The sequence below is a fragment of the Mesoplodon mirus genome (assembly GCF_964341445.2).
Source record: "Mesoplodon mirus genome assembly, chromosome: 14".
NCBI classification, from domain to species: domain Eukaryota; kingdom Metazoa; phylum Chordata; class Mammalia; order Artiodactyla; family Ziphiidae; genus Mesoplodon; species Mesoplodon mirus.
In genome coordinates, this window is record NC_138990.1 from 23652253 (window position 1) to 23678112 (window position 25860).

The following is a 25860-nucleotide window of genomic DNA, read 5'->3' on the forward strand; positions in this document are numbered from 1 at the left end:
GCATGTATTCTTGATACGATACGAGAAGAATGGTATTTTACCTCTGTGATCTTCCTCCCCAAAACCTGTAATCACAATCTGATCATGAGAAAAACATCAAACAAACGCAACTGAAGCACATTGTATAAGTTACCTGATCAGTGCCCTTTCAGATGGTTGAGGTCATCAAAAACAGGAAAAAGTCTGAGACACTGTCACAGCCTAGAGGAATCTAAGGAAACATGGGGACTCGATGTCACACGGTATCCTGGACAGAAAGGGTAGAGACTAAGGGTATCTGAATAAAGCATGGGTTTTAGTTAGCAAGAATGTATTTTAGTTCAGAGTGACAACATTACCACACTAATGTAAAATATCAACAATAGGGGAAGCAATGTGGGATATATGGGAACTCTTTTATCTATTCACAAGTTTCCTGTCATTTAAAAATATTCTAAAATAAAAATTTACCGAAAAAATATAGGATGTTGATTTTTCCCGTATTGGAATAATGGTAGATTTTTGGAATCTACCATATTGGAATAATGTAGATTTTTTGTTTGGTGTTCTCCTACATGAGCGCTTGCTTCCTCTCCGTGTTGCTGACATTTACAACCTCTTACTGACTGCAATGCTGAAAACTGGCCCGTGCTGCCAGCCATTTCCCAAATCCTTACTGACGATACCTAGGATATAGACAGTGAATCTCTATTATGCTTTTAATTATATTTACAACAATAAGAAACGTGTTAGTTATCAACGTCAAAATCCAGTACCGGCACATCTCAGAGATACTGCAGGTTTGGGTCCAGACAACCTCAATAAAGCAAATGTTGCAGTAAAGCCAGTCACACAATATTTTGGGTTTCCCAGGGCATAAAAAAGTTATGTTTACTCCATACTGTAATCTATTAGGTGTGCAAAAAACCAAGTAAGCATCCAAAAAACAATATAGATACCTTATTAAAAATACTTTATCACTCGGGGCTTCCCTGGTGGTGCAGTGGTTGAGAGTCCGCCTGCCAATGCAGGGGACGCGGGTTCGTGCTTGCGCATCCGGAGCCTGTGCTCCACAACGGGAGAGGCCACAACAGTGAGAGGCCCTCGTACAGAAAAAAAAAAAAAAAATACTTTATTGCTAAAACATGCTAACCATCATCTGAGCCTTCAGCAAGTTGAGGTAGTAACATCAAAGGTCACTGATCACAGACCTCCATAGCACATGTAATAATAATTTTAAAGTTTGAAATACTGTAAGAATTACCAAAATGTGACTTAGACACATGAAGTGAGCAAATGCTAAAATTGGCCCAATAGACTTGTTTGATACAGACTTGCCACAAACATTTAATTTGTTTTTTAAAAACATTGGAATATCTGCAAAGTCCAATAAAACAAGGTGTGCCTGTGTTACTACTGCCCTCACAAACTTGTCCAGGCTGGATGTTCTCAGGAAACCCATCCATCACATATCCTATTCCTATGTTCTCTGCAAGAGGCCTTTGCAATCAATACAAATGCACATGTAAAACTATTTTCTCAAAAGAGCATAATTTAAAGTTAATGGAGAAAGTTCTCAAAAGGATGCAAGAAAAATGTTACTCTAGTTTTGAAAAATAAAGTCTTTCTACCTTTAAAGTAACATATAGTACAGTCATATAGTCTCACTTGTACTCAGAGAAAAAGAAATCAATATTATTATTAAGTATAACAGAAGTCTTTATTTTCTAACTGTTTAATAGTTTAACTGAAAAAGCACACTCTTTTATATCAAACAATCAAGCAAATATAAAGGGGAGAAATGGAATGTAATCATAACTTGCTAACAGTAAGTAGCATTGAAACTTATTAAAATTAAATTTCTGGAAAGAAGACTAGTAAAGGTCTATGAAAGAAAGTGTCAGGTGTTTACACATTATGAAATGCAAGCATACAATTTTGGCTAACATGTTTTTCTTTATATTACAGCCAATTACCTTAATAAATCTTTTTGTACTGGGCTATGATTTTTGTTTGTTTGTTTTTGCAGTACATGGGCCCCTCACTGTTGTGGCGTCTCCCGTTGTGGAGCACAGGCTCTGGACGCGCAAGCCCAGCGGCCATGGCTCACGGGCCCAGCTGCTCCGTGGCACGTGGGATCTTCCCGGACCGGGGCACGAACCCGTGTCCCCTGCATTAGCAGGCGGACTCTCAACCACTGCGCCACCAGGGAAGCCCTGGGCTATGACTTTTAAAGAAAATTAAAGCATTAAATAATTGTCCCAAAAATGTTTATTTCAGATATCACATTTGTCTTCAATTCAATTCTATAAACCAGGGTCCCTGAAGCAGAAAACTAGGATCAGTGAGAAGATTTTGAAATTTTATCTGGTAAACCTCCGGCCGTTTGCTGATACTACAGCCATCTTTGTTTCCATGGTTTATTTGAAACCCCAGCTAGAAATAAAGATGTGGAGTAGCAATACTAACTCTGTTTCTAAAGACTGAAACAAGAGCACTGCACAGAACTCAGGGTGCTACCAAGGATTGTGTAGAAGTTAAAAGTGGCTCTGGGCCACTTTTTTGTCTTTGTTTCTGTTGTCTATTGCTGGCCAGTGGTTTCAGCAACATCCATTGAAAAGGCTATTCTTCCTGCATTGAATTGCTTCTGCAACTTTATTGACAATCAGTTGAGCATTTTTGTGTGGGTCTATTTCTGGGTTCTCTATTCTGAGCCATTGATCTGTGTCTATCCAGCTGCAATATCACATACTCTTGATCACAGTAGCTATACAGTTAAGTCTTAATATCAAGTAAAGTAATTTAGCGCACCTTATTTTTATAAAGATTGTTTTAAATATTCTAAGGCTTGTGTTTTCCATATAAATTTTAGAATAAGCTTGTATAAGTTTATTTTTTTTAAGTTTTTCTGTGATTTTGAAAAGAATTGCACTAGAACTTGGGGGAGAATTTACATATTTAGTCTGTTGAGTCTTCTAGTCTATAAACATGGCACATCTCTCCATCAGGTCTTTGATTTTTTCCATTGGTATTTTGTAAGTTTCAGCATGTAAATTCTGTACATGTTTTGTTAAGTTATACTTCAGTGCTGATGTTGTTTGGGATAATAGTAAATGATACTGCTTGTTAAACTTTGTTTTCCCCACATTTATTGTACATATGTAGAAATATAATTGACTTCTGAGTATTTATCTTGTGTTCTGTGACCTTGCTGAACTCATTTATTGGTTCTTAGAGTGTTTTGGTAGAATCCTCGGAATTTTCTACATGGATTTTATGGCAGTTTTATTCATGATCCCCCAAACTTGACAGCAACCAAGAAACCAGGATGTCCTTCAGTAGGTGAATAGATAAATGAACTGATACGTCTGCACAATGGAATATCATTCAGCACTGAAAAGAAATGAGCTATCAAGCCATGAACAGTCATGGAGGAAGCTTAAATGCATATGACTAAAGGAACAAAGCCAGTCGGAAAAGTCTGCATACTTTTTGATTCCAATTACAGTGGCTCCCCCTTACCTGAAGGGGATAAGTTCAAGACCCCTAGTGGATGCCTGAAATTGAGGATAGTACAGAATCCTAAGTATTCTATGTTCTATCTTATACATACATACATATGATAAAGTTTAATTTATAAATTAGGGCACAGTAGGAGATTAACAATAACATAATAAAATAGAATAATTATAACAATATACTGTAATTAAAGTTATATGAATGTAGTTCCTCTCTCTCTCTCTCTCAATATCTTATTGTACAAATTCAATGCCTTTTCCATCTTAACTAAGCACTTGTCATGCACTGTGGCTGTAACTTTTGCAGTTTGAGGTGCAACAGCAAAACCAGAACAAATTTCTTCTTCTTTCTTCACAGTTTTCATTGATAGAAAATTAATTCTTACCATAGATCTTAGCAACCTCAACATACTATTTTTTTTCTTTCCTTATTAAGTCAAGAACTTTCACCTCACTTAAAGGAAGCACTTTACAGCTTCTCTCTGGGGTATCCGAATTGCCAGCATTACTACTCTTACACTTTGAGGCCATTATTAAGGAAAATAAGGGTCACTTGAGCCCAAGCCCTGAAATACCTTGACAGTCAATCTGATAACCCAGATGGCTAATAAGTGGTTAATGGGCAGATCTGCTGGACACAGGGATGATTCACATCCAGAGTGGGATGAAACAAGATTTCATCACGCTAATCAGAACAGCACACAATCTGAAACTTATAAATTGTTTACTTCTGGCATTTTCCATTTCATATTTTTAGATTGGGGTTACTGAAACCATGGGAAATGAAACCGTGGATAAGGGGAGACTACTGTACATTCTGGAAAAGGCAGTATGGAGACAGTAAAAAGATCATTGGTGGCCACAGGTTAGTGGGGAAGCAGGGATGAACCAGTGAAGCACAGAGGATTTTTAGGATAGTGAAACCACTCTGTATGACACAATAATAGTGGACACATGTCCTTATACATGTGTCCAAACCCACAGATTGTATAACACCAAGAGTGAACCCTGAGGTAAACAATGGGCTCTGGGTGATGCTGTGTCCGTGTAGGTTCATCCTTTGTAACAAGTGTACCATCCGGTGGGGTGTTGATGATGGTGGAGGCTGTGACTGTGTCAGGGCAGAGGGAGTATTTCAGAAATACTTTCTTCTTCAATTTTGCTGTGAAACAAAAACTACTTCTAAAAAAAAGAGAAGAAAAGAAAAAAGAGAGAAAGTCTATTAAAAAAAGATTTCAACTCTTACCCAAGATCTCCTGAACCTGAATTCTTGTGGTGGGGCCCTAGGGTCTGAAATTTTTAAAGCTCTGTGATTCTGATCATCACCCTGGTTTGGAAATGACAGGCCAAAATTGCAACGGAAGCTGAATGCAATCAACTAAAAACTGTGAAAGTTCAAGTAGAAATTGTATGAGGAAACTAAGACATGATGAAAGACAATGACTTAAGGAAAATGGATCCTCAAAAATCTCACTGTGCATTTTCATTCCTATCTGAGTCAGGTTCAGTATGTATAAGCCAAGTGATGTCTTTCTCAAATTACCAATGTTATTAAAAAGGAAAAGGTGATGCTGGTGACATTGCTTTGAGGACCACACTTTGAGTAGCAAGGCTGCAAACTGTAAGCCCGCTGAGGACAGGGCTCTTTTCCTTCAAGTCACTTGACTATATACCTACCACAGATCAGAATTCCTGGTGCATAGTGGGTGCTCACCATGTGTTTGTGGAATGAATGCTCCCCTCCTCCAGGGAGAATATCCTATTCTGTTTAAGGCCTTTTGTTTGTGTTTTCCCTGAAATCCATGTGTATAGATGATACATCTTTCCCAGTGTTTATAAGAATATACTGGAGGACAGCTTTTTCTTGTTTCCTTCTTTCCTTTCACTAATGATAAATTGCATAAGAGCAGAGGCTATATAACAGTCTGCATGTTTCTCTGTACTCAGGACAGTGCTTGGAACATAAAAGACACTTAGGAAATGTCTATTAAGTAAATGAATGATTTGGAAAGGCAATCCCTGCTTTTCTATCCACCAAAGCTGCAACTGATCTTCCACTGACATGAATTTCACTAACTGCATGCGTGATCACGTATTCTCTGGAGCATGGACAGAGAGATGGTGCATATTGAAGACAAAAGAGGAATGGGTGTCAGGGAGAGCACGTCCTGGAGCAGAAATTCACAAGCAGCGTCATCCTGAGATCAGGCGGAGAGGCTCAAAGGACACGACAAATGAGCAAATGTCTCCCCAGAAGTAGACTCAGTACGTCAGCTGTTGTTATTTTCAACTGGTGCTCTTTGTCATAAAGGACAGCTCCTCTGCCAGGTCAGAATTTGTTTGGCCACCTTCAAGGTCATTGTACCTCCCAGATCTGGCACTGAATCTGGACTCTGGCAAGTCCAGCTTCTTAAAGTGGATTAGGTGGGCCCCACGGAGAGCCCACATCCTGGCTGCATTCAGACGCTTATACCTTAAACCCCTGGTTATATTTCTCTGAGGACAGCCTCCTATTTCGTCCCTCCCTGGATCTGAGTCTACTTCCTGACCTTAGCAGTGGACACTACTTCACACACTGCCATTGCCCATGCCGGGCCTGCTACAGTCACACGCTTTCTGCCATCATCACCTGAAGTATATTCTGGTAGGAAAGACCGAAGTTAACCTGTGGCCAATGTCCAGAAGCAGAAATTGAGTCATAACTGTCAAAAACAAAATGAATGAATGAGTGAATGAATGAATCTCTGCTAAAAGCACTTGAGTCATTATATGAAACTGCATCTCTGTCTTCCCTCAATCAGTTTCTTAAAATTGCTTAAATTAATGTAAATGTAAAACTGTAAAAATGGAGTTATATTGTCAGGCTATGCAACTGTTTTCCAGAGAAGCCGTGAGCTAATCATACAAACCAGACAAGAAAACCACACACAGGCCCTTCTCCTCTATCTGAATTGTTTGACCTCCGTAGCTTTATCTCAGCCAAGGTGGTTGGATGCTGTCATTGTGTATACAGAGAACAAAGAAAACGAGATAAGTGTGAAAGTTCATTTCCAAATCCAGTGTAAGAAAATGGGGGATGATCTGAAGTCTTGCGCAGAGAGAGGTGGACAGTAGTTAAGGAACACTCATTTATTCGATCTTTTACTAGATTTTCATATATCACTGTTTAATTCACTGACACAGCTGGTGGAATATGGGGCCGAGAGAACGGCCAGTTGGTGGAATATGGGGCCGAGAGAACGGCCAGTGGGGCTGTGGCTCTATGGCATGCTCACGCTCTCTCTCTCTCTGTCTCTCCATCCCCTACACTCACACACTTACAGATATACACACAGATATCTGTATCTATCTATATAGATACATAAATATAGCTAGATGTAAATATAGCTACAGATATGCACCTATACCCGTGGATATATAAGGTAGGTGTTAGATATAGATGTCTAGGTGTGGATAGATATTTAAAACGTATATAGCAAAATTTTGCAGCACTGGAATAGCGTACTTTGGTGGGCAAGCAACCTTGCTGGCTCAACTTGTCTGGCTTACCTGCTACCTCCATTGCTGTTGTGGACGACTCCTACAGTCTTTCACTTTGATCCCATTTTTAAGAGGAAAGGGTATGAATTTAAAAATGACTCTCGAAACCTTCCCAAAATATCTCCCTCAGAGAACACCTTGCAGGGAAGCCAGAATCAGCCTCCACCAGAGACCGGGGAGGGAGGCAGCCCCTGAGCACCAGTGAGAGGCCCCTCAAGAAACCATTCCCGCAAAAGTCTGGGCAAACAAAACCCCTCGACCCCTCCTCTCTGCTGCACCTCCAGCGGCTGCACCTGAAAACAACTTCCTGAGACCCTCCCCGTCTCCCCATTCCCTGCTTCCAACCAGAGTCGTGGGAAGTAGGCATTGGACATGACCCTGGGGAATCACGCCCTGCTTCCAGGAGGAGGGGAGCGCGAGTGGCAGCGCCGCGCCCGTGTCGTCAGGCCGGGACCCCGCCGGGCCGCTGGCCGGGAGCCCAGAGCCCAGCCCGGCCTGGTGGCTCCGGCGCGTCCCCTGCGCCCCACGCCCGCCGGCTCGCGGGGCACTTTCCTCTGACGTCCGCCTCCCCGGCTCTGACGATCGCCCGCCTGCCGCCCTTATAAAGGGGTCTGTGGCCAATACCGGATCGATCGCCACTTCGCCGCGCCCACACCTGTCAGCTCCGCGCGCGCCGCGTTCCGGGAGACCCGGGGTGCGGAGTCCCCGGAGCCTGACCCTCCTGGCCCTGCCGCCCTGCGCCCCTGACCACCCCTCCCGTGTCCCGTGCAGCCTCGGCCTCCACGCTTCCCGAGAGGAGCCCGAACCCGCGGAGCGCTTCCCTGCGCGGCGACCTCTCCAGGTAGGAGCGCGTCGGGGCCAGCCCTCCGACGCGGCTCTGGGCCTCCCGCGGGCACGCCCGGCGGGGCGGGTCCCGCAGTCCGGGTCCTCGGGTGCGGGTGCGAGCGGCTGTGAAGTCGGGGCGCAGTAGGGGCGCCGGAGACGCGGGGACACCGGGGGCGCAGGAGGGACACTGGGGCGCGGGAGGGACACCGGGGGCGCGGGAGGGGCAGCGGGGCGCGGGAGGGACACTGGGGCGCGGGAGGGACACCGGGGGCGCGGGAGGGACACCGGGGGCGCAGGAGGGACACTGGGGCGCAGGAGAGACACCGGGGGCGCGGGAGGGACACTGGGGCACAGGAGGGACACCGAGGGCGCGGGAGGGGCAGCCGTCCCTGCCAGCTCTGGCTGAAAAGGCAAAACCCACCCCACCTCCCCACCCGCCGCCGGGGCTCCCTTCGCCTCCCCAGAACCCCAGGTGGGCTGGTTCTTTCGCCCAAGGTCCGTCACCCACCTGCGTGCGCAGATATCCGAGTTTTCCCCCAGAAACTTGTTTGTGTAAATTGGGGAGCATGAATAGACGCGGTCACGCGGGGAAAATAAGAGAGAACAAGAGAATTCCAGAAAGTAAAGGCGTTAGAACTTGGCATGTCTCTTCCAAGCGTCTTGTTTTTAGTGCCTCTGACGCTCCATTATGTTTTAGGCATCTCTGTATTTTAAATCGTTTTCTTGTATGTGCCATTAAGGGGGTGGAGGACAGATCGGAGGAACGGAGGACAGCGGATGGGGACAGTTGATCGGGAGGGAGACCCTCTAAACAACGCAACTCTTCAGTGGCTGCAGTAACTTAAACCTCGGGCACTTCACTTGTTGAAAATTGGAGGCCGTGTGGTTTTGAAATGGATTTCCCTAAAGTTGTTTTTTTTTCCCTCCCAGATATTTGCATGTCACATTACTTCTGGAACAACTCCCTGAAGTTGTTTGAAAGGAGGGGTAGGATAATGAATGAATGAGTATGGGTCAATTCTCAGAATAGTCTTTTACGATACACTTACACTACTGAGCAATTCTAGATTGAATAAGTACATAGTTCCAAAAAGCAAATACAGACACACTGTTTGTAAGTGATTTCTTGACTGTTACTGAGTTAAAACACAAGACAAGGTTAATTTTACATTGCACGAATTTATTTAACACAAAATGATTATTCCGTAAGCAGTATCTCCAATTTTTTCTGTTTCTTGAAAACCCAAAACAAGGTTCAGTTGTTGAATAGAAATAGAGTGTTGGAAAGGACACTTGGCAACCACAGGTGACCATGCGATTTCAATGTACTTCTTCTTTAAGTGGCACAGGATGTCAGGAGCCAGCACTTTCCAGGTGGAAGGGCTGATAGCCATCGTGGTGTTCTACCTTCTCATATTGCTGGTTGGAATATGGGCTGCGTGGAGAACCAAGAACAGTGGCAGCTCGGGGGAGCGCAGCGAGGCCATCATTGTGGGTGGCCGCGACATCGGGCTGCTGGTGGGCGGATTCACCATGACAGGTGGGTTCCCACGCGCCTACCCTGGCAGCCATCCCACCCTAGCTGCTCCAGGGACAAAGCAAATCTTGTTCTTTGTCCTTGGGGGATTCTCCATGTTCACTACTTATATATTTAAAAAATAATTTTTTACATTTATTTAGAACAAAATTAAAACGGTTTCAACTCAGTAGCGCTGGAACTAATGATTTTATAATCAATGACTGGACAGAATATCAGTGAAACAAATCTGGGCTATCTGGGCTGTTGAGCCGGGGGAAGCAGTAAAAACAAAGAGGTGGAGGAATGTGCAGAAGTGCCTTAGCCTGACAAGTTGTGTTTGTGTTCATTAATGTGATACAAGCAGCATCCCCTCCTGTCCATGAAGACAGGCATAAAGTTGTGACTTTGAGTTGTCTTAATGAATACGAACTAGTCAATGAACACTAACTAGTGATTTTAACTAACTAGTTAAAACTGAATAAATCAACGTGGGGGCAACCCAATTCCAAATTGATGGATGTCCTGTTTTGAAACCTTATTCTCCCATGTAATGAAATAATTTACTCACAGGAAGACGATCACATGTTATGAACCCACGGCTCTGAGAAAAACATTCCCAGGAACATTGATATGAAACGAAGAAAGCCAGGGTGTGTCCTAGTAGGAATCCCTCAGTTACCAGCTGTAGCTCTTGCCCATTCAAGCCTCTCTGTGCTAGGAGCAGTCTTTCCTCCTTTGCCCAGAGGTGATTCTGATTAAGTGGTGGCTTGTTTTTCTTTTGTGTTCTTCTCGGTTGTTGAAAATAATATTGAAAAACAACCATTTAAAATTATATCTGTAATATCACCTGCAATGTATTCACTAACAGCACACATTTCATTTTAGACTCTTAGTAAGTTCTTAAATGTTAGCGACATAATCCATACTAACAGGAACTCTCAGTGGATTAATATGAGTGGAGTGCTCAGTGGAAAAATATCCCATTGCAAACCATATCGAGATGATGTCAAATTTCATTCCTGAAGTGCTAGTTAAAATTGATTCACCCTGTTTATCACAAAGTTTTCCAAACCAGTCTGGGAAGACTGCATCCCTATTTGGCCATCTGAAATCTATAATGTAGAATAACTGACAGACGATCGATTCTACCTTTCAGATATTCACATCTTGTTTGTTTAACTCTTCGCCAGCTGTACATGGTTTCATTCATTCTTCATGACATCACTATGGAAGGGCTCTGGTTACGTCAGGACCCAGCCTCCCGTGCTTAGTAAGGACCAGAGCCAGGGCTACACCCAGGTCTGGCAGCCATGCCAGGACCCCTGCAGTGACCACACCCAGCCCTCCACAGGTCTCTCCCCACTTCTTCGTGAAGGTACCCAGGGTGAAAAGAGCTCTCTTTTACCCTGTTTCTAATTTTTTCTACATACACACATATGCAGAAAAAAAAATGTGTTTTGCAAAATATTTTCTGTGATGCACAACATACAAAGTTAGAAAAATACAGAAACATGAAGAATAAAAATCACCCACTTACCTACCACCTGCAGATGTTTACTGAAACGTTCATGTAGATTTTCTTGTTTTTTCTCTTAGTATCCAACTGCTGATGAATACACACCTTCATACCTTCATTTTCAGTTTTCATTAGAGCACAAACATTTCTTCTTCCCTCTAAAGATCCACATATGATACTGTATCTGAACTGCATTAAAGCATTGTAATTATATTTCCTTCAGATTTCTCCTATGACAAAGAAAATAAGAAGAAAAGCAAAATAGAAGGACAGAAGTTTTTGATTTCACTCAAACTGTTGAAAAGAATAAATGAGCTGTTGTATACCAAAGTATTTTGTTCATTGTAAATTATGATAATGTTCTATTACTCTAATTTAATAGTACATTTATTATGTCCATAAAGATAATATTTCAGAATTTATCTTTTATCAGAGTGATTTTTAATCTAATAGGCTATTAAATGTATAGAAAAAATTTGAATTATGATATTTCTTATAAAGTGTCATGCTCGAGCTCAGCTTTTAAAGACTTTTTTTAATCTCTCAGAACTGAAAAGAGCCTTGATCAATATCATAATTCAATTAAAAGCTGAACCATATTATCTAAACCTTGTCAGATTCATTGGTTGTATTATTCGATAAAGAATAAAGATTGAAAATAAAAATGCATATAATTTAAAAGAATTCTTGTTCTCACTCATGAATCTGACATGAAATATACAAACATGCAAAGGACCAGATGGATAAAAATGGAGGGGCTTTAGTCATAATAAGTAACCAAGTCTGCACGTCTATATTATAATATTTGCAATCATTCAGGCACCAGTTTTCTTTCTGGAAGTGGAGAGGAGACCTACACAATGAAAAATGATCACTAATAAGTGTTGTGCTTGTAAGACCATCAGATATTTACTTAATGTAGCAAAACATTGCTGGTGTGGAGTCAAGGGTCCCAGGTGCCAGGCAGAAAGTGAGGTCTCAGGGGCTGTGCCTGTGAGAATCCGTTGCTCCAGGTCCTGGTTACTCGCCCAGTGAGGGGTGGGGGCAGTTTTTAACATTTCAGCAGGGTTTAGGATGAGAAAAGCACATCATAGCATTTGTTATATATCAACACCATGGAAAAGCTACCGTGAAGATGGGGTGGCTGCTAAATACTCATTTGTCCACTTGAGGATTTTGTATATAAGCTCTCCATTTGGGCTTCCCTGATGGCGCAGTGGTTGAGAGTCCGCCTGCCGATGCAGGGGACACGGGTTCATGCCCCGGTCCAGGAGGATCCCACATGCCGCGAAGCAGCTGGGCCTGTGAGCCATGGCCGCTGAGGCTGCGCGTCCAGAGCCTGTGCTCCGTAGCGGGAGAGGCCACAGCGGGAGAGGCCACAGCGGTGAGAGGCCCGCGTACCACAAAACAAAAAACAAAACAAAAAAACCTCTCCATTTAAATGTACTTAAAATTCCTTTGCAGGAAGGTCTTTTCACGTTGACTTTTAAAAATAAGATTAACCCTTGAACGTTCTCTCTTCTTTGCTTTGGATTTGGATTAAACGCCAGATAAATTTTGGCAAGAAACACAAAAGAAACACTTGTCTCTGGCAGTTTCATATACATATTATTTATTTTACTTACATTCTAACCGTGAAACTTCAGGGAATTTTTCAGAGTCAAATTTTATTCCCCACTGCATGATACAGCCCAGAATTCAGTCTCATATTTGATAAGCTTCATGCCAGCCTATGTTCCTCATAATTTTACACAAATTCTACCTAGGGATTATTTTAAATATTTTGACTATACTCGTAAAAGGATATAAACTGCAAAGATCTGAGTGTTCCATTAACTTTAGCTTTTCAGCAAGAATCAACTAGTCTAGTGTCTTCTCAGAGAAAATGATAGAGTTTATAAAGCATTCTTGGCCCTAACTTGTTTAATCAAAATGTCTTTTCTTTGGTTCCATGGCCCTCTTCACCTATTATGCTACAGAAATGTTATTAAATAACATCTGAAGAAGACGTATTTCTTATTATTCTTTATGAAATATCAAGCATCTCACTGAAAGACCCGGAGCAGAACAAAGAATTACAAATGGGCATGCAGCCAATGTTGTAAATTCTCCTGAAGGCTGATCTAGCCCTAAGTGTAGGTCGGGTTCTTGGGAAGACAGAGAAGGAAAAGGTAACTTAAGCTCACTTTAGGGCACCTGGCACCCACCTCCCTCCACTCCCTTAACAGTGAAAGGGAGTGAGTACAACTTCGTTATAATTCAGAATAGATTTGCCAAAATCCTATGCACCCAGCATGCTTAGAGTGACTCTATTGGTGAAAAGCACACACACACACAACCATGCGTGCACATGAGCACACACACTCCCCTCCCACTCCTTGAAGACAATAGTCATGATCAATGAGAAAGATCAATACAATTAAAACAAAAGGCCCTTGATATGAAGACACTTGACCCCATGTTACGGAGGCAGGGGGAAAAGTCATAGTATTACTGAGAAGTAGTCATTTAGTATTATATACTGTATATGATCTCAGACTTTATGATATAATAATATCATTTTAAAATGTTGATGACAATGGATTTAGAAAATATCTGGGGCAACACTGTTCAATGGAAATATGATGTAAGCCACAAATATAATCTGAAATCTTCTACATATCACTTTAAAAAAACATTAAAAAATAGGTGAATTAATGTAAATAATAGAATTGCTTAATGCAGTACATTGAAAATGTTTTACTTTTGCCATGTAACCATTACAAAAACAAAAATGAGAAACCTTACATTTATTTTTCCATGCTAAGTCTTTGAAATCTGATGTGCCTTTTGCATTCTTCCAACACTTCAGACAAGCCATGTCTCCGGTGGCTGTTTCACCAGCCACTTGATGGTCAGGGCCACCGTGTGGGGCTGAGCAGATCTCAGGGATGACAGGTATGACACGTCATCCCCTCACTTCTCATTCTGTTTCAGCCACCTGGGTCGGAGGAGGTTACATCAATGGGACAGCCGAAGCCGTGTATGTTCCAGATTACGGTCTAGCGTGGGCTCAGGCACCAATTGGATATTCCCTTAGTCTGATTTTAGGTAAGCAAAAGTTTACACCTGAGTGACTCAGTCAGCAAAGCATAAAGATCAGGAGTATAAATAACAAGTGAAATAAGTCAAACGATGTGAATAACTATTGTGGGAAATGCTACCAGAAATCCCTAAGTAGCTGTTATCAGAAAGTGGTAACACTAATGTTTAGGTGATTGGATCTCTTGATTATGGAATATGTTTTTAAAAATTCCCTTGATTGTTTTGCTATCAAAACAGTGAATTTCTTAACATAATGATGTTTTTTCTTTCCAAAATATCATGGACATATCGTTAAAAATGAATCAACTTGAATTGTACCTGCATTTCATTTTGTAAATCAAACTAATAAAAGGTCAAGAATATTATATAACAGAGAGTTCCTAAATTTCTTTTGCACTTAGAATACTTTTGTTGGATCTTGTGCTTAATCAAATATCTGAATGCCCTGCTGGGTGACACAAATACATGAAGACATTTTACGGAGTGCAGTGCTGGTCCATGTTTTTCAATCCACATGCCTCTTCCATGCCATGTATGGCCTTGGATGCACACAACGACAATTGTATTAAGAAATTTCCACTTTGTTGCTAAATATTTCTTGGTCCTGTACTCACTGGATTTTGCAGACAGGTTCCTCAACATGTATCAGTGTTCTAAAAAATTCATTTCCCTTCAGAAATTATATATAGTAAAAGGCTGGCAAAGACTACTGTATTAGGAATTTTTCATTTTCTCATTAACGCTTGCTTTCATTTCCTTTAGGTGGTCTGTTCTTTGCCAAACCCATGCGTTCCAAGGGATATGTGACCATGTTAGACCCCTTTCAGCAGATCTATGGAAAGCGCATGGGAGGACTCCTGTTCATTCCCGCACTGATGGGGGAAATGTTCTGGGCTGCGGCCATTTTCTCTGCCTTAGGTAAGGACCAAAGAACGTCGTTCTGTGCGCATCTCTGGTTGAATGAGCATCAGATGCACAGCTTTACTTTCTTCAGCCACGGGCCAGGCCACCCCCAACCTCCAGCACCTGGATTAATGCCACCACCACCCTGCTTTTCTCCCATAAGACCGAATCTGATCACGTCCCTTTCCTGCTTAAAACCAGACCTTTGAACCAGGCTAGGAAGGCTTCTTATGTCTTGGGTTTTTCCTTCTCCCTTCCTCCAGAATGGCAGTTCTGACACTTTGCAAGCACGCTGCCCTCTGCTTAGGACTCACGCCCCTCTCTCCTTTCTAGCCAACCAGGTAGTTTCTTCAGATCCGCTAGAGATGTCACTTCCTCAGGGAAGTCATCTTGAACCTGCTGGATGCCTTTCTTATGGGCTTCCTGAGGCACCAGGAATTCTGTTTCCATTGGATTTATCACTTTGTATGATTATGTGCCTATTTATCTATTTCCCAATTTCCAACCTCACAAAAGGAACTACAATTTCTTGAAGGCAGGACCTGTGTCTTATTAACACATACAGTCCTATCACAAATGAATGAATGAATGAATCACCTATAGCTACATGTTCTTCAAAAGAGAAAAAGGAAAACAACAGTCCTTCCTTTCTCAGTGTAATCCCATTACATCTTAGACTGTTGGGTTGTAGACATATTCAGGGATTTGGAAAATGGACTTAGACTCTTTGGGGTCTAACTTACTATCAAGATCCATCAGTGCTGAGGACAGCCTGTCTTTGGTCCTTGGATTCTCAGCCCACTGATACGACCTAGAAAATGAGAAATTTCAGTGGGAGATCTTCAGGCTCAGTACCCTCCCTGTTCATCAAGGAGAAATCTACACTGTCCTACTGAGTGTTGAGTTCCTTCCTGAAGACCAGCAGAGCTGGACGTGCCTTGTCCTTCCTCAGTGAGCCGTGTGTATGTGTGACACCCAGAACACACGGTGTTACTCTCCATCTCCTCTTACAAATGGAAACAATGGGCTTATGTCCACAGTCAAACTCTAAGTGTACAAAACAAAAGTCAGATAAGATGAATTTCCTTCTCTGTTGCATATTAGACTACAAGCTAGTCTTCTGGTCTCAGTATTATCATCAGATCTGGTCTCTGTAATATCAGATATTAGTTTACACCACTCTTCATTCCTGTCTCTCTAGACTCTTGTATAATCATATCTTATTTTCCTGGTCTCCAACTGTAAAATGAAGGAATGACTTGATGTAGAAAAGAAGAGAACTTGACAGTTTAAAAAAAGCTGTAATAACTCAGTGAAAATGTTGCACTTTCCTGGCACTAAGTAATCATGCTCCACAACCACCACTGCCATATCCTAATGAAATTTTATATAAAAGCACAGCTCCCTTCCCACCTTGCCCTCATTAGCTAAGAAACAATGGTAGTTTATTTGTCACTGGTTTCAACACCAGAAAATGTTGGCTTTAAGAACAAACTGCCTGCTGAGTTATCAAAAAAGGAGTGGGCTGAATATCTAACAGAATACAAAATGTTCACTCTCACTGAATAAAGATCAATTTATATAACAGAGCCCTGAAGGGAGAATAGAATGAATAATCTATTATTTCTAAAGTATTTTGGAAATTTAATAGCTAAACTCAACTTTGCTGCAATTAGTTATTTTTGTAAATATATGTGTCTACATCTGTGTGTGCCTGTCAACACATATGTAAAATACATTAATGTCTCTCTACACACACACATATCAAACAACGTTTATGAAAATATTACTGCTGTTCTTGAAATATGTGCTCTGGTAAAAAGAATGTGTGTGAATTTTAAATTAACACCTCTATTTTCTTCAAAAATAATAGTTGGACATAATTCAAAGTTAGTGTTTATTAGAAATAACTTGGGACAAGATCTTTTACCACCTTACTGTGAATATGTATGAATGAGCATAGTTCACCACTAAAGCTTAGGAGTATCTTAAACTATCTTCTTGGTATAAACAGACAACACCCTTACAGCTTCTTAAAGAAATGTATATTTACACTTTTAACAGCTCAATTCAGATAATTTTTATGACTTTATTTGTAGTATATTTAGTTTTATGGCTGCATGAGTTAATATTTCACAACATATCTGGAAGTATAGCTTTGATTTTACTCACTACAAATAATGGGGTGATTTAGAAAATATTTAGAGAAAAAATTCATCCCAACCTTAATAGTGGGACAAAAGTAGGTGACTTCTTTAAAACCACTGAGTTACGGCCAAATGGCAGCATTTACTAGGACCCTAAATCTTTAGGCTCCCCGTCTAGTGATCTTTCTTCTATAACATACAGCCTCCTTACCTTTTGGATGTGTAGGATTAATAGAAGTTTCACAAAAGGGTGGGAAATTAAACAGTATTCAAAAGAGGTTGGGTAATAATTGGACTTTTCATAATTCGTGGGGTATGACTCTAAAATGTTGCTCTTAAAGTAGAGAACTAGACCAAAGATGAATGACAAAGAATTGTGACTAAAGTTTCAACATGAAGAAAATAATCTCAGGAGAAAAAAAAATAACTTGTTAAATATCCATATAACAATAATTCAGTCAGTTATCCAAAGTCACTTGTAAATAATTGACCTCTTTCCCTTGTCTTCCTCTCCCAATTCCTTACTAGGCATTTCATTTCTCAACTGGTTTTTATGCAAGAAAGTAATTCAATTTTGATACCAAAGCCAAAGCACTAAGAAAAAATTTCTTGAAAAATATTTTGCGTTGTTATCTTAGATCAAAATATACTGCCCTTTAGATAATGGATTTTTCATCTCAGGTGGGCTGCCTATGCCATTAGCACGCCATTGAGAAGTGATAGTAGAATGCAAGACTGCAAGAAATGATTCAAAGAAATCACAGATTTGTTGCATGTATGTTAACGTGGCAGGAATATCATTGCTGCGTTTAATAATACGAAATATAAACTATACCACTTTTGAGAAGAACAGGGAAAGGGTGTGTAGAGCAGCAAGTGAATTCTGAACTGGCAGTCCAAGAACTGCAGCGGTCTAGCTGTCCATACCATAACATTCTATTGGAAATACAGACACCAACAAACACAGTAAACAAAGTCAGAAAGTCAGAAGAGCATAGATTGACTTCTAAGGCAGGTTTACAATTTTGATGCTGAAAATTACTTTAAAACACGATGCTAAAATCTACGACTCTTCAGTGCACTGGCGTCCTAGGGGCAAGACTGGAATGCTCCAGCAAACAAATAAAATAAAAGTAGTCTTTCACAAAGTTGAAAAAGTTGGAAGGAACAAGTTACCAATTTTATTATTTTCTCCTACAAGTTTGTTTCAAACCTTGGTACCTTATACCATGTGTCATCTAATAAAAGCTGGCTGAGGTCAGAGTTAATGCAAAAGAGCAAACGAATGCTGATAGTAAAATGTGGAGATGGGTGGTTATGCTTATCATAAAGGCTTATTTTTCTCATGGATGTGAGTAAATATACTGCATATGTTCAACAAAGTCAGAGTTTCAGGTAGTTGGTGGCATTACTGCAAGATCTTATAGTAGTATTCAGTATAGTATATGTCATGGATCTGTAACCAAATCGTGAATTTCAGGTGTCCCCACATAAATAAGTGAGCAAAGCACTAATTTCAGAAAGAAAGAAGATTTTTAAACATATGTATATATATATATGTATATGTATATAAATGCAGATATGCATGTGCATATTCAGTTTACTGAGATGGAAGAATTTGAATGTGAGACTTCACCTGGGCTGTTCTCATCCAATCCTTCCAGGAGCCACTATCAGCGTGATCATTAGCGCCGATGTGCGCGTGTCCGTCATTGTCTCCGCCCTTATCGCCACGCTGTACACCCTGGTGGGCGGGCTCTACTCCGTGGCCTACACAGATGTCGTTCAGCTCTTCTGCATTTTCGTGGGACTGGTAAGTGGGGCCGTTCACAGACTTTCTTCCTTCCTTCCTTCCCTTCTTCCTTTCCTTCTCTCTTCCATCCTTCCTTCTTTTCTTCCTTTCTCCTTTTGTGAAAGATAATGTGGTATTTTATACTAACTCAGCAAAAATTAACAGAAATGCTATTTTCCCATCATGGGTAATACACAGTAAGTCGTATACTGTTGGCAATTTTTCATTTCTCTGTGGATCAATTGGATGAAAAACCTCTAGTCACGTTGTGAGATTTTGACAGAAAAGTGCCCTCAGTTAAGTCTTAGTAAGGTCTAGGGCTTCCTCTCCTTCATGTCTCCATTTGATGGAAACACATGTGGGATCTTCCTTGAATAACTTCCCTCAGAGTTAAAATTTAAATCTTGACACTAATCTGTATTTGTCTCTTAACCCTTCCTTATATTAGCTTTGGTTAATCCATGAAACTGCTCATGGGACATAGAAATTATTTTCAATCAAATCTTCTTGGTCACTTTAAGAAATGGATATCTTCTTCTAATTCTAAGAAAACACAAAAAGTTTATATATAAACATATGTAAAGTTCTCAAATTCAACGTTTTCTTCCCAAAGGTCTCTGGTGGCTGCTCTGTAGTTAATGTGAAATGGCATCATTAGCACAGAAGCTATGTGCTACTCTAACTCTCCTAAGTCAGCATTTCATGGTGTCCCACAGAGAACATGCTTCCAGGCCCTTCCTTGAACAAGAGGAACACTGAGCTGTGCCATCTACGAGAAAAAAATAATAAACTAAATCTTGCATGTCCCAGACAGTTACACGGCCTAACGCTCTCCCGTGCTCTGGTTGCAGTGGATCAGCGTCCCCTTCGCACTGTCACATTCTGCGGTTGCTGACATCGGGTACACGGCCGTGCACACCAAGTACCAAAAGCCCTGGCTGGGGACCATTGAGCCGTTTGAAGTCTACACGTGGCTCGATAGCTTTCTGTTGTTGGTAAGTGATGCTCTTACCCAAGGAATGCACTCTCACTTGTCCTAAAATCAAACGCACTTCCAAGATTTTAGTGTTTATACGTAACACTAAAATGCACGCTCCTGTCTATTTCTGGGTTGACTGCTTCCTGCTGGAAGAAGGATGGGGCCACTGACAAGTGTCAAAGCAATCACTTCCCTGGGGTTATGTGTGGTGTGTCCACACTTGTGCTGAACACCACGCCCTACTGCCGGATACCTCCCCCAGTCTGAGAGCCACGCCATCTAAAAATTCTATTTTGTATCTTGGATTAAGGCATTAAAATCCAACTTCTTCTGAAATAAGTAATTCATTCAGCCTCTAATTAAATTTGTGGTGTCATAAGGCCTTAACTGCATGAGATACGTAGGGAAGGAAGGTGTCACCCAGGACAGATGCCAAGAAAGAAGGCTGGGAGGTCAGGCAGCTGGGAATGTGCAGAACCTGTGGGTGAAGGTGGTGGCCTTGAGGGGTGGGCATGGAAGAAATCAAGGCAGATCACAGACTGAGGGAGAGGGAGCACCAGAGAACCTCTCCCTCAGAGATTTTGTGATTTTGTGATTTTGCTAGAGGGGTTATGTATTTTAAAAAAACAATGTATTTGATTTCAAAGTAAGCAATAGATTAATTGTTATCAAAATTAAGGGGAAATTGTTTATGTTTGTTCCCTTTTTAGAAGATTCACAATATTTTGTGATTTCATTTTGTGTCTGTGGCACTTTGTTAAATTTTAACACTGAAAGTAGATGTGTCTGCCCCCGTGAAGAACTTACTGGTAAGAAGACAGGAAAACTTGTAAACTAATGTTTCCAGTGGTGGGGAAGAGGGCTTTTTCCCCAATGATTGTTAAGAAATGCATTGGCTGAAATTTTTCTGGCATGGTTTATAGTTATGAATTGAATGGAGAAGGCGATTAAATATTATATGTATGTGTAATTTTACCTTCATGGCTGGTGTATTTTATGGTTATATGGGAGAGATGATGAGACTTAGAAAAACTAGGCAATTTTTTGATTATCAGTCACACCACTGTCTGAGTGACAGATTGAAACAGAGAACCAAGACCCCAAAGTCCTTTCTCCTACACCACACTTTAGTCCTCAGATTTACTCATCTTCAAGATAAGGCATTATATCCAATGGTTGCTACAATTTCTCCCATCTCAAAAACTTGTATGACTAAGTCATGTTCATCCTTCAAATTGTAAGATAAATTGAAATGAAATAATAGATGCGGAATGACTGACTGAATAAATAAACTGTAGATGGGAGCCTTGAAACGTTTCACCAATGGTCTCTGATCTTCCAGTTGCCATGGAAATGACTTGTCAAGTCCTGCTCATGGTACCCTAGAGGCATCTCCCCGTCCCACCCTAAACTTCCCCGTCCCTATATTAGCACTAGATCAAGCTCCTGGATCACCTGGCCCTATTGTGACAGCCCCTCACTGGTCTCCCCGCTGGCAGCCCACCCACATCCCACTCCTCCAAGCCCATTTCTACCTTTCCATCAGAGCTCCTGTTTGTGAGTGGAGGCCAGATTTTACCTGACTTACAAACCTGGATGACCTAAATGTCCATAGACACAGGTATGTAAATTATGATATATCAATTCACATAGTCATTGAAATTTTATTGACGAAATATTCATCAACATGGAAGATGTCAATGATATACTGATTTACAGGTTGCAAAACAAAAGGAAAAGTTTTGGAAGCATATAGATTTGAGGCATGGGGTTATGAATTTTAGAATTTCTTCTTTTGCCTTTGTTTTGTTTTGTTTGTTTTGCTTTTGAGCTTGTATGGCTTTTATAAGAAGGAAATTGTTCTGGAGCCCATATGTGACCGGCACAGATGTGACAATAATAAACAAGACAGATATCCCAGAACTCGGAGCCAGTGAGAGAGACAATCAAAGAAGCAACTTCAATACATTGTGATGTGGGAAGTCCCCTCCTCAATTCACTCACTCACATGATAAATATTTACTGCACACTGACTCTACGCCAGTGAGAGGATTCTCCAGACTCCTCTCTCACCACCCACACACTCCCTGACCTCTACCCATACCAAACACACAGTGGTCTAGTGGCTGCCTCTTTGTTTTTTTTTCTTTTTCATATTGGGTTCTTTCCCAAGAACTCTCCTCCCTCTCCATCTCCACCTAGTGACACCCTCTTGATGCTTAAGGGGACTCAAATGCTGTTTCTGTAGGTTACCATGCCTCTGTCTTCCTCCCACCTTTCCCCTCCCTCTGTTACCCCCAGATGATTGTTTCTCATTATTGTTCCCATATGTACCTCTTTGTAGCATCAACAAATTACACGCAAGTTCAGTGTCTGCAAACTTTTTTATTGTATATCCTCAGTAAGAATGTAAGGCACAGCCCCAAGGTAGGGATAGGAATTATAAAGTGCTTACATGTACTGTACTAGCACTTTGTGTAAATCATTTAATAAAACAGCAATATAACATTTAGGTAGGAGGTAGAAATGAATATAAAGAGAAATTCTAGTATCTTCTTGATGCTCTATATTGTCTTGAGCCTCTGCACACCCCGGTCTAGAAAACACCATAATGCACTGACTCTCCCAGTGGACAGTGATCTCAAGAGCAGGAACCATTTTTCACTCATCTTTGGGCTCTGACAACCATTACATTGCCTGGCACATGATTGGAATCCAGAAATATTCACCGGGTGTTTTGAATCAAATTAAACTTCATGGTTTCAGAGTCTTAATTTTTTGAGATAACTTTGTGGTTGTTAAAACTTCCAGATAAGAACAAATTGAAGGTTTCTGGGTAGTTGTATATCATGCAGCTTAAAGTAGGTAAATTAAGCAAAAAATAATATTGTGCCACATAATTACGAGAGAAAAGAACTTGAGAAATTCTGCGCAACTGAACCTATGACAATGACTTAGTGACAGCAGTGGAGACAAGTGGCACGTAGGACCATTTTCTACACTTCAGATCCATACATGTGACTATTCTGAATGTGATTGTTAAAAAAAAAATCTCATTTTAAAAATACCTAATAGATGCTATCTGCCTCCAATTCATTTTGAGTCCCCGTGGTTCCCACGCAGATGCTGGGTGGAATCCCATGGCAAGCCTACTTCCAGAGGGTCCTGTCTTCGTCCTCAGCCACCTACGCTCAAGTGCTGTCCTTCCTGGCAGCTTTTGGGTGCATGGTGATGGCTCTGCCAGCCATACTCATTGGAGCCATTGGCGCATCAACAGGTAAATCTCTTGCAGCTTCACTAATTGACTCACTCAGGCTTCATCCAAGTCACCAGTTACCGCTCAGCTGCCCTCCCTCCCCCACTTTCCCTCTTCCCCCCACACAATTAATGATTTCTCATATGTTCATATATCTACCTTTGTAATATGTCAACAAATTGTCTTATAGTTCAGACACCATTGTAACATTGAAGATGAGAATTATATATTAAATATATATTTAATTTTATATATATATATATATATATATATATATATATTTCACACCACCATATTCTGTTCAGGTCTTGTGCATAAGACTAACTGTAACCTATTAGAAGCTGGAATATATGAGACAATTTCACTGGACTAGTATATGGACTTCCCACCTAATTAAACTAACATGCCCTATTAGACTAATTAGATTTCCCACTGATTAGACTAGTTTATAGGTTCTGATTTTATTTTGAAAGCTACCTAGTAAATAGGATGACCCCAGATCGATGGATGGATGGATGGCTCTTTGCTTGTGGTGTTTGTTGTTTCTATCCACAGACTGGAGCCAGACTGGATACGGGCCTCTCGACCCCAAGGACAACCAACAGGCAGACATGATCTTGCCGATTGTCCTGAAGTATCTCTGCCCTGTGTACATTTCTTACTTTGGTCTTGGAGCCGTTTCCGCTGCTGTCATGTCATCAGCAGATTCTTCCATCTTGTCAGCAAGTTCGATGTTTGCTCGCAACATCTACCAGCTTTCCTTCAGACAAAATGTAAGAACAGTGTTTTCAACATAATGTTATTGCTCTTGTTCTCATCCTTGCACTTACTGTGTAGGTGTTTCTCTATACTTATTAATAGTCTGCATGAAAATCTGACCCTACTTTGATTCAGCGCTTTATTTATGCTGTACATGAGGTTTTTAATGCATGTTGTCATTCAGGCTAATACTGAAGGGCACTAATCAATATAACTATTTCCCAAGAGGTACAGTCATATTGCAATAATTTAAACGTTTTCTCTTTCTAATGAACGAGCAATGAAACCTAAAATAACTTAGAAAAACTTTGAGTTTAACTAAATACGATAAGAAATTCAGGAACCCTGGCAGAGGCAAAAGATAATGAGTAATTATTTCACGTGTGTTGGTCTCACACCTGTCCTGCTCTTCACTTGAACCCCAAGTCCTCCTTTGTCAGAAAACAGCCTCTCAATCTGATTTTCCTTATTGAATGCAAGGGCGCAGAGCAGCACGATCGGGCTCACTGAGGGGCCCAGAGCCCCCCTCCACCTTCTTCCTTGACTCAGGCTTACCTTTCACTAGGTTTTCTAGGTCATAGTTAACAAAATGGTCCCACTTGTTTTTTAAGGCGGTTACCCTCCAGTAAGAGAGGAAGACAGATAGGCTACAACCTCTCACTGCCACATGAAAAACTATTCCTTAACGTGGAAAGTAAAGAAATCCTCCCCTGCATTATCATTCCCCTACAAGGACCCAGCGCGCATCTCACGTCTCCCTCTGACATATTCAGCGAAGAGCGCGCGAGGGCTCTGCTTACTGCATACGGGTGACTGAAGCGTCTCCCAAGGTCGCCCAGGGAGGCTGCCTAGATTGCTCGCTTCACATGCTGTGGTTTCGGCCGGTTTTACCCACAGACTGAGCCTTTTGAACCAGGGGGATTCTTCTTTTTTTTTTTTTTTAAAGATGATGTTGGGGGTAGGAGTTTATTAATTCATTTTATTTATTTTTGGCTGTGTTGGGTCTTCGTTTCTGTGCGAGGGCTTTCTCTAGTTGCGGCGAGCGGGGGCCACTCTTCATCGCGGTGCACGGGCCTCTCATTGTCGCGGCCTCTCTTGTTGCGGAGCACAGGCTCCAGACGCTCAGGCTCAGCAGTTGTGGCTCACGGGCCTAGTTGCTCCGCGGCATGTGGGATCTTCCCAGACCAGGGCTCGAACCCGTGTCCCCTGCATTGGCAGGCAGATTCTCAACCACTGTGCCACCCGGGAAGCCCCCAGGGGGATTCTTTAGAGCACCTTTAACACACAGGAAGGCATCTCATGCTCCTCCTAGAGGAGCCAGCACGTCCCGAGAAAAACTGACTCGCTGTCGATTTCCTACAGGCTTCCGACAAGGAGCTCGTCTGGGTCATGCGCGTCACGGTGTTCGTGTTCGGAGCTTCTGCAATGACCATGGCCTTGCTGACAAAGACGGTGTACGGGCTCTGGTACCTCAGCTCCGACCTCGTATACATCATCATCTTCCCGCAGCTGCTCTGCGTGCTCTTCGTCAAGGGGACGAACACGTACGGGGCCGTGGCGGGTTACATTTCTGGCCTTTTCCTGAGAGTAACCGGCGGGGAGCCATACCTGAACCTGCAGCCCTTGATCTTTTACCCCGGTTATTACATTGATAAAAGTGGCATATATAATCAGAGATTCCCATTTAAAACCCTTGCCATGGTGACCTCATTCTTATCCAACATTTGCATCTCTTATTTAGCCAAATACCTATTTGAAAGTGGAACGTTGCCACCAAAAGTAGATGTATTTGATGCTGTCGTTGCAAGGCACAGTGAAGAAAACATGGATAGGACAATTCTGGTCAGAAATGACAATATTAAGCTAGATGAACTTGCACCTGTGAAGCCTCGGCAGAGCGTAACTCTCAGCTCGACTTTCACCAATCAGGAGGCCCTCCTCAACGTGGATTCCAGTCCAGAGGGGTCTGGGACTGAAGATAATTTACAATAAACACATCCTCGCTGCTTTCCTAGACGGAGCACTATAGCAGGCTAGTCCCGG

General features: G+C 41.6%; 1 protein-coding gene across 1 annotated transcript; it reads left to right on the forward strand.

The window, feature by feature from the left end:
- Nucleotides 1-14751: 14751 nt before the first annotated feature.
- SLC5A7 (solute carrier family 5 member 7) lies at nt 14752-25809 on the forward strand (the record flags this gene model as incomplete). Its single annotated transcript, XM_082642789.1, has 6 exons — nt 14752-14899; nt 18696-18844; nt 19675-19818; nt 22926-23079; nt 23614-23831; nt 25180-25809. The coding sequence occupies exons 1-6, from the start codon at nt 14767-14769 to the stop codon at nt 25807-25809; spliced, it is 1428 nt and encodes a 475-aa protein (XP_082498915.1). The 5' UTR covers nt 14752-14766.
- Nucleotides 25810-25860: the final 51 nt, after the last annotated feature.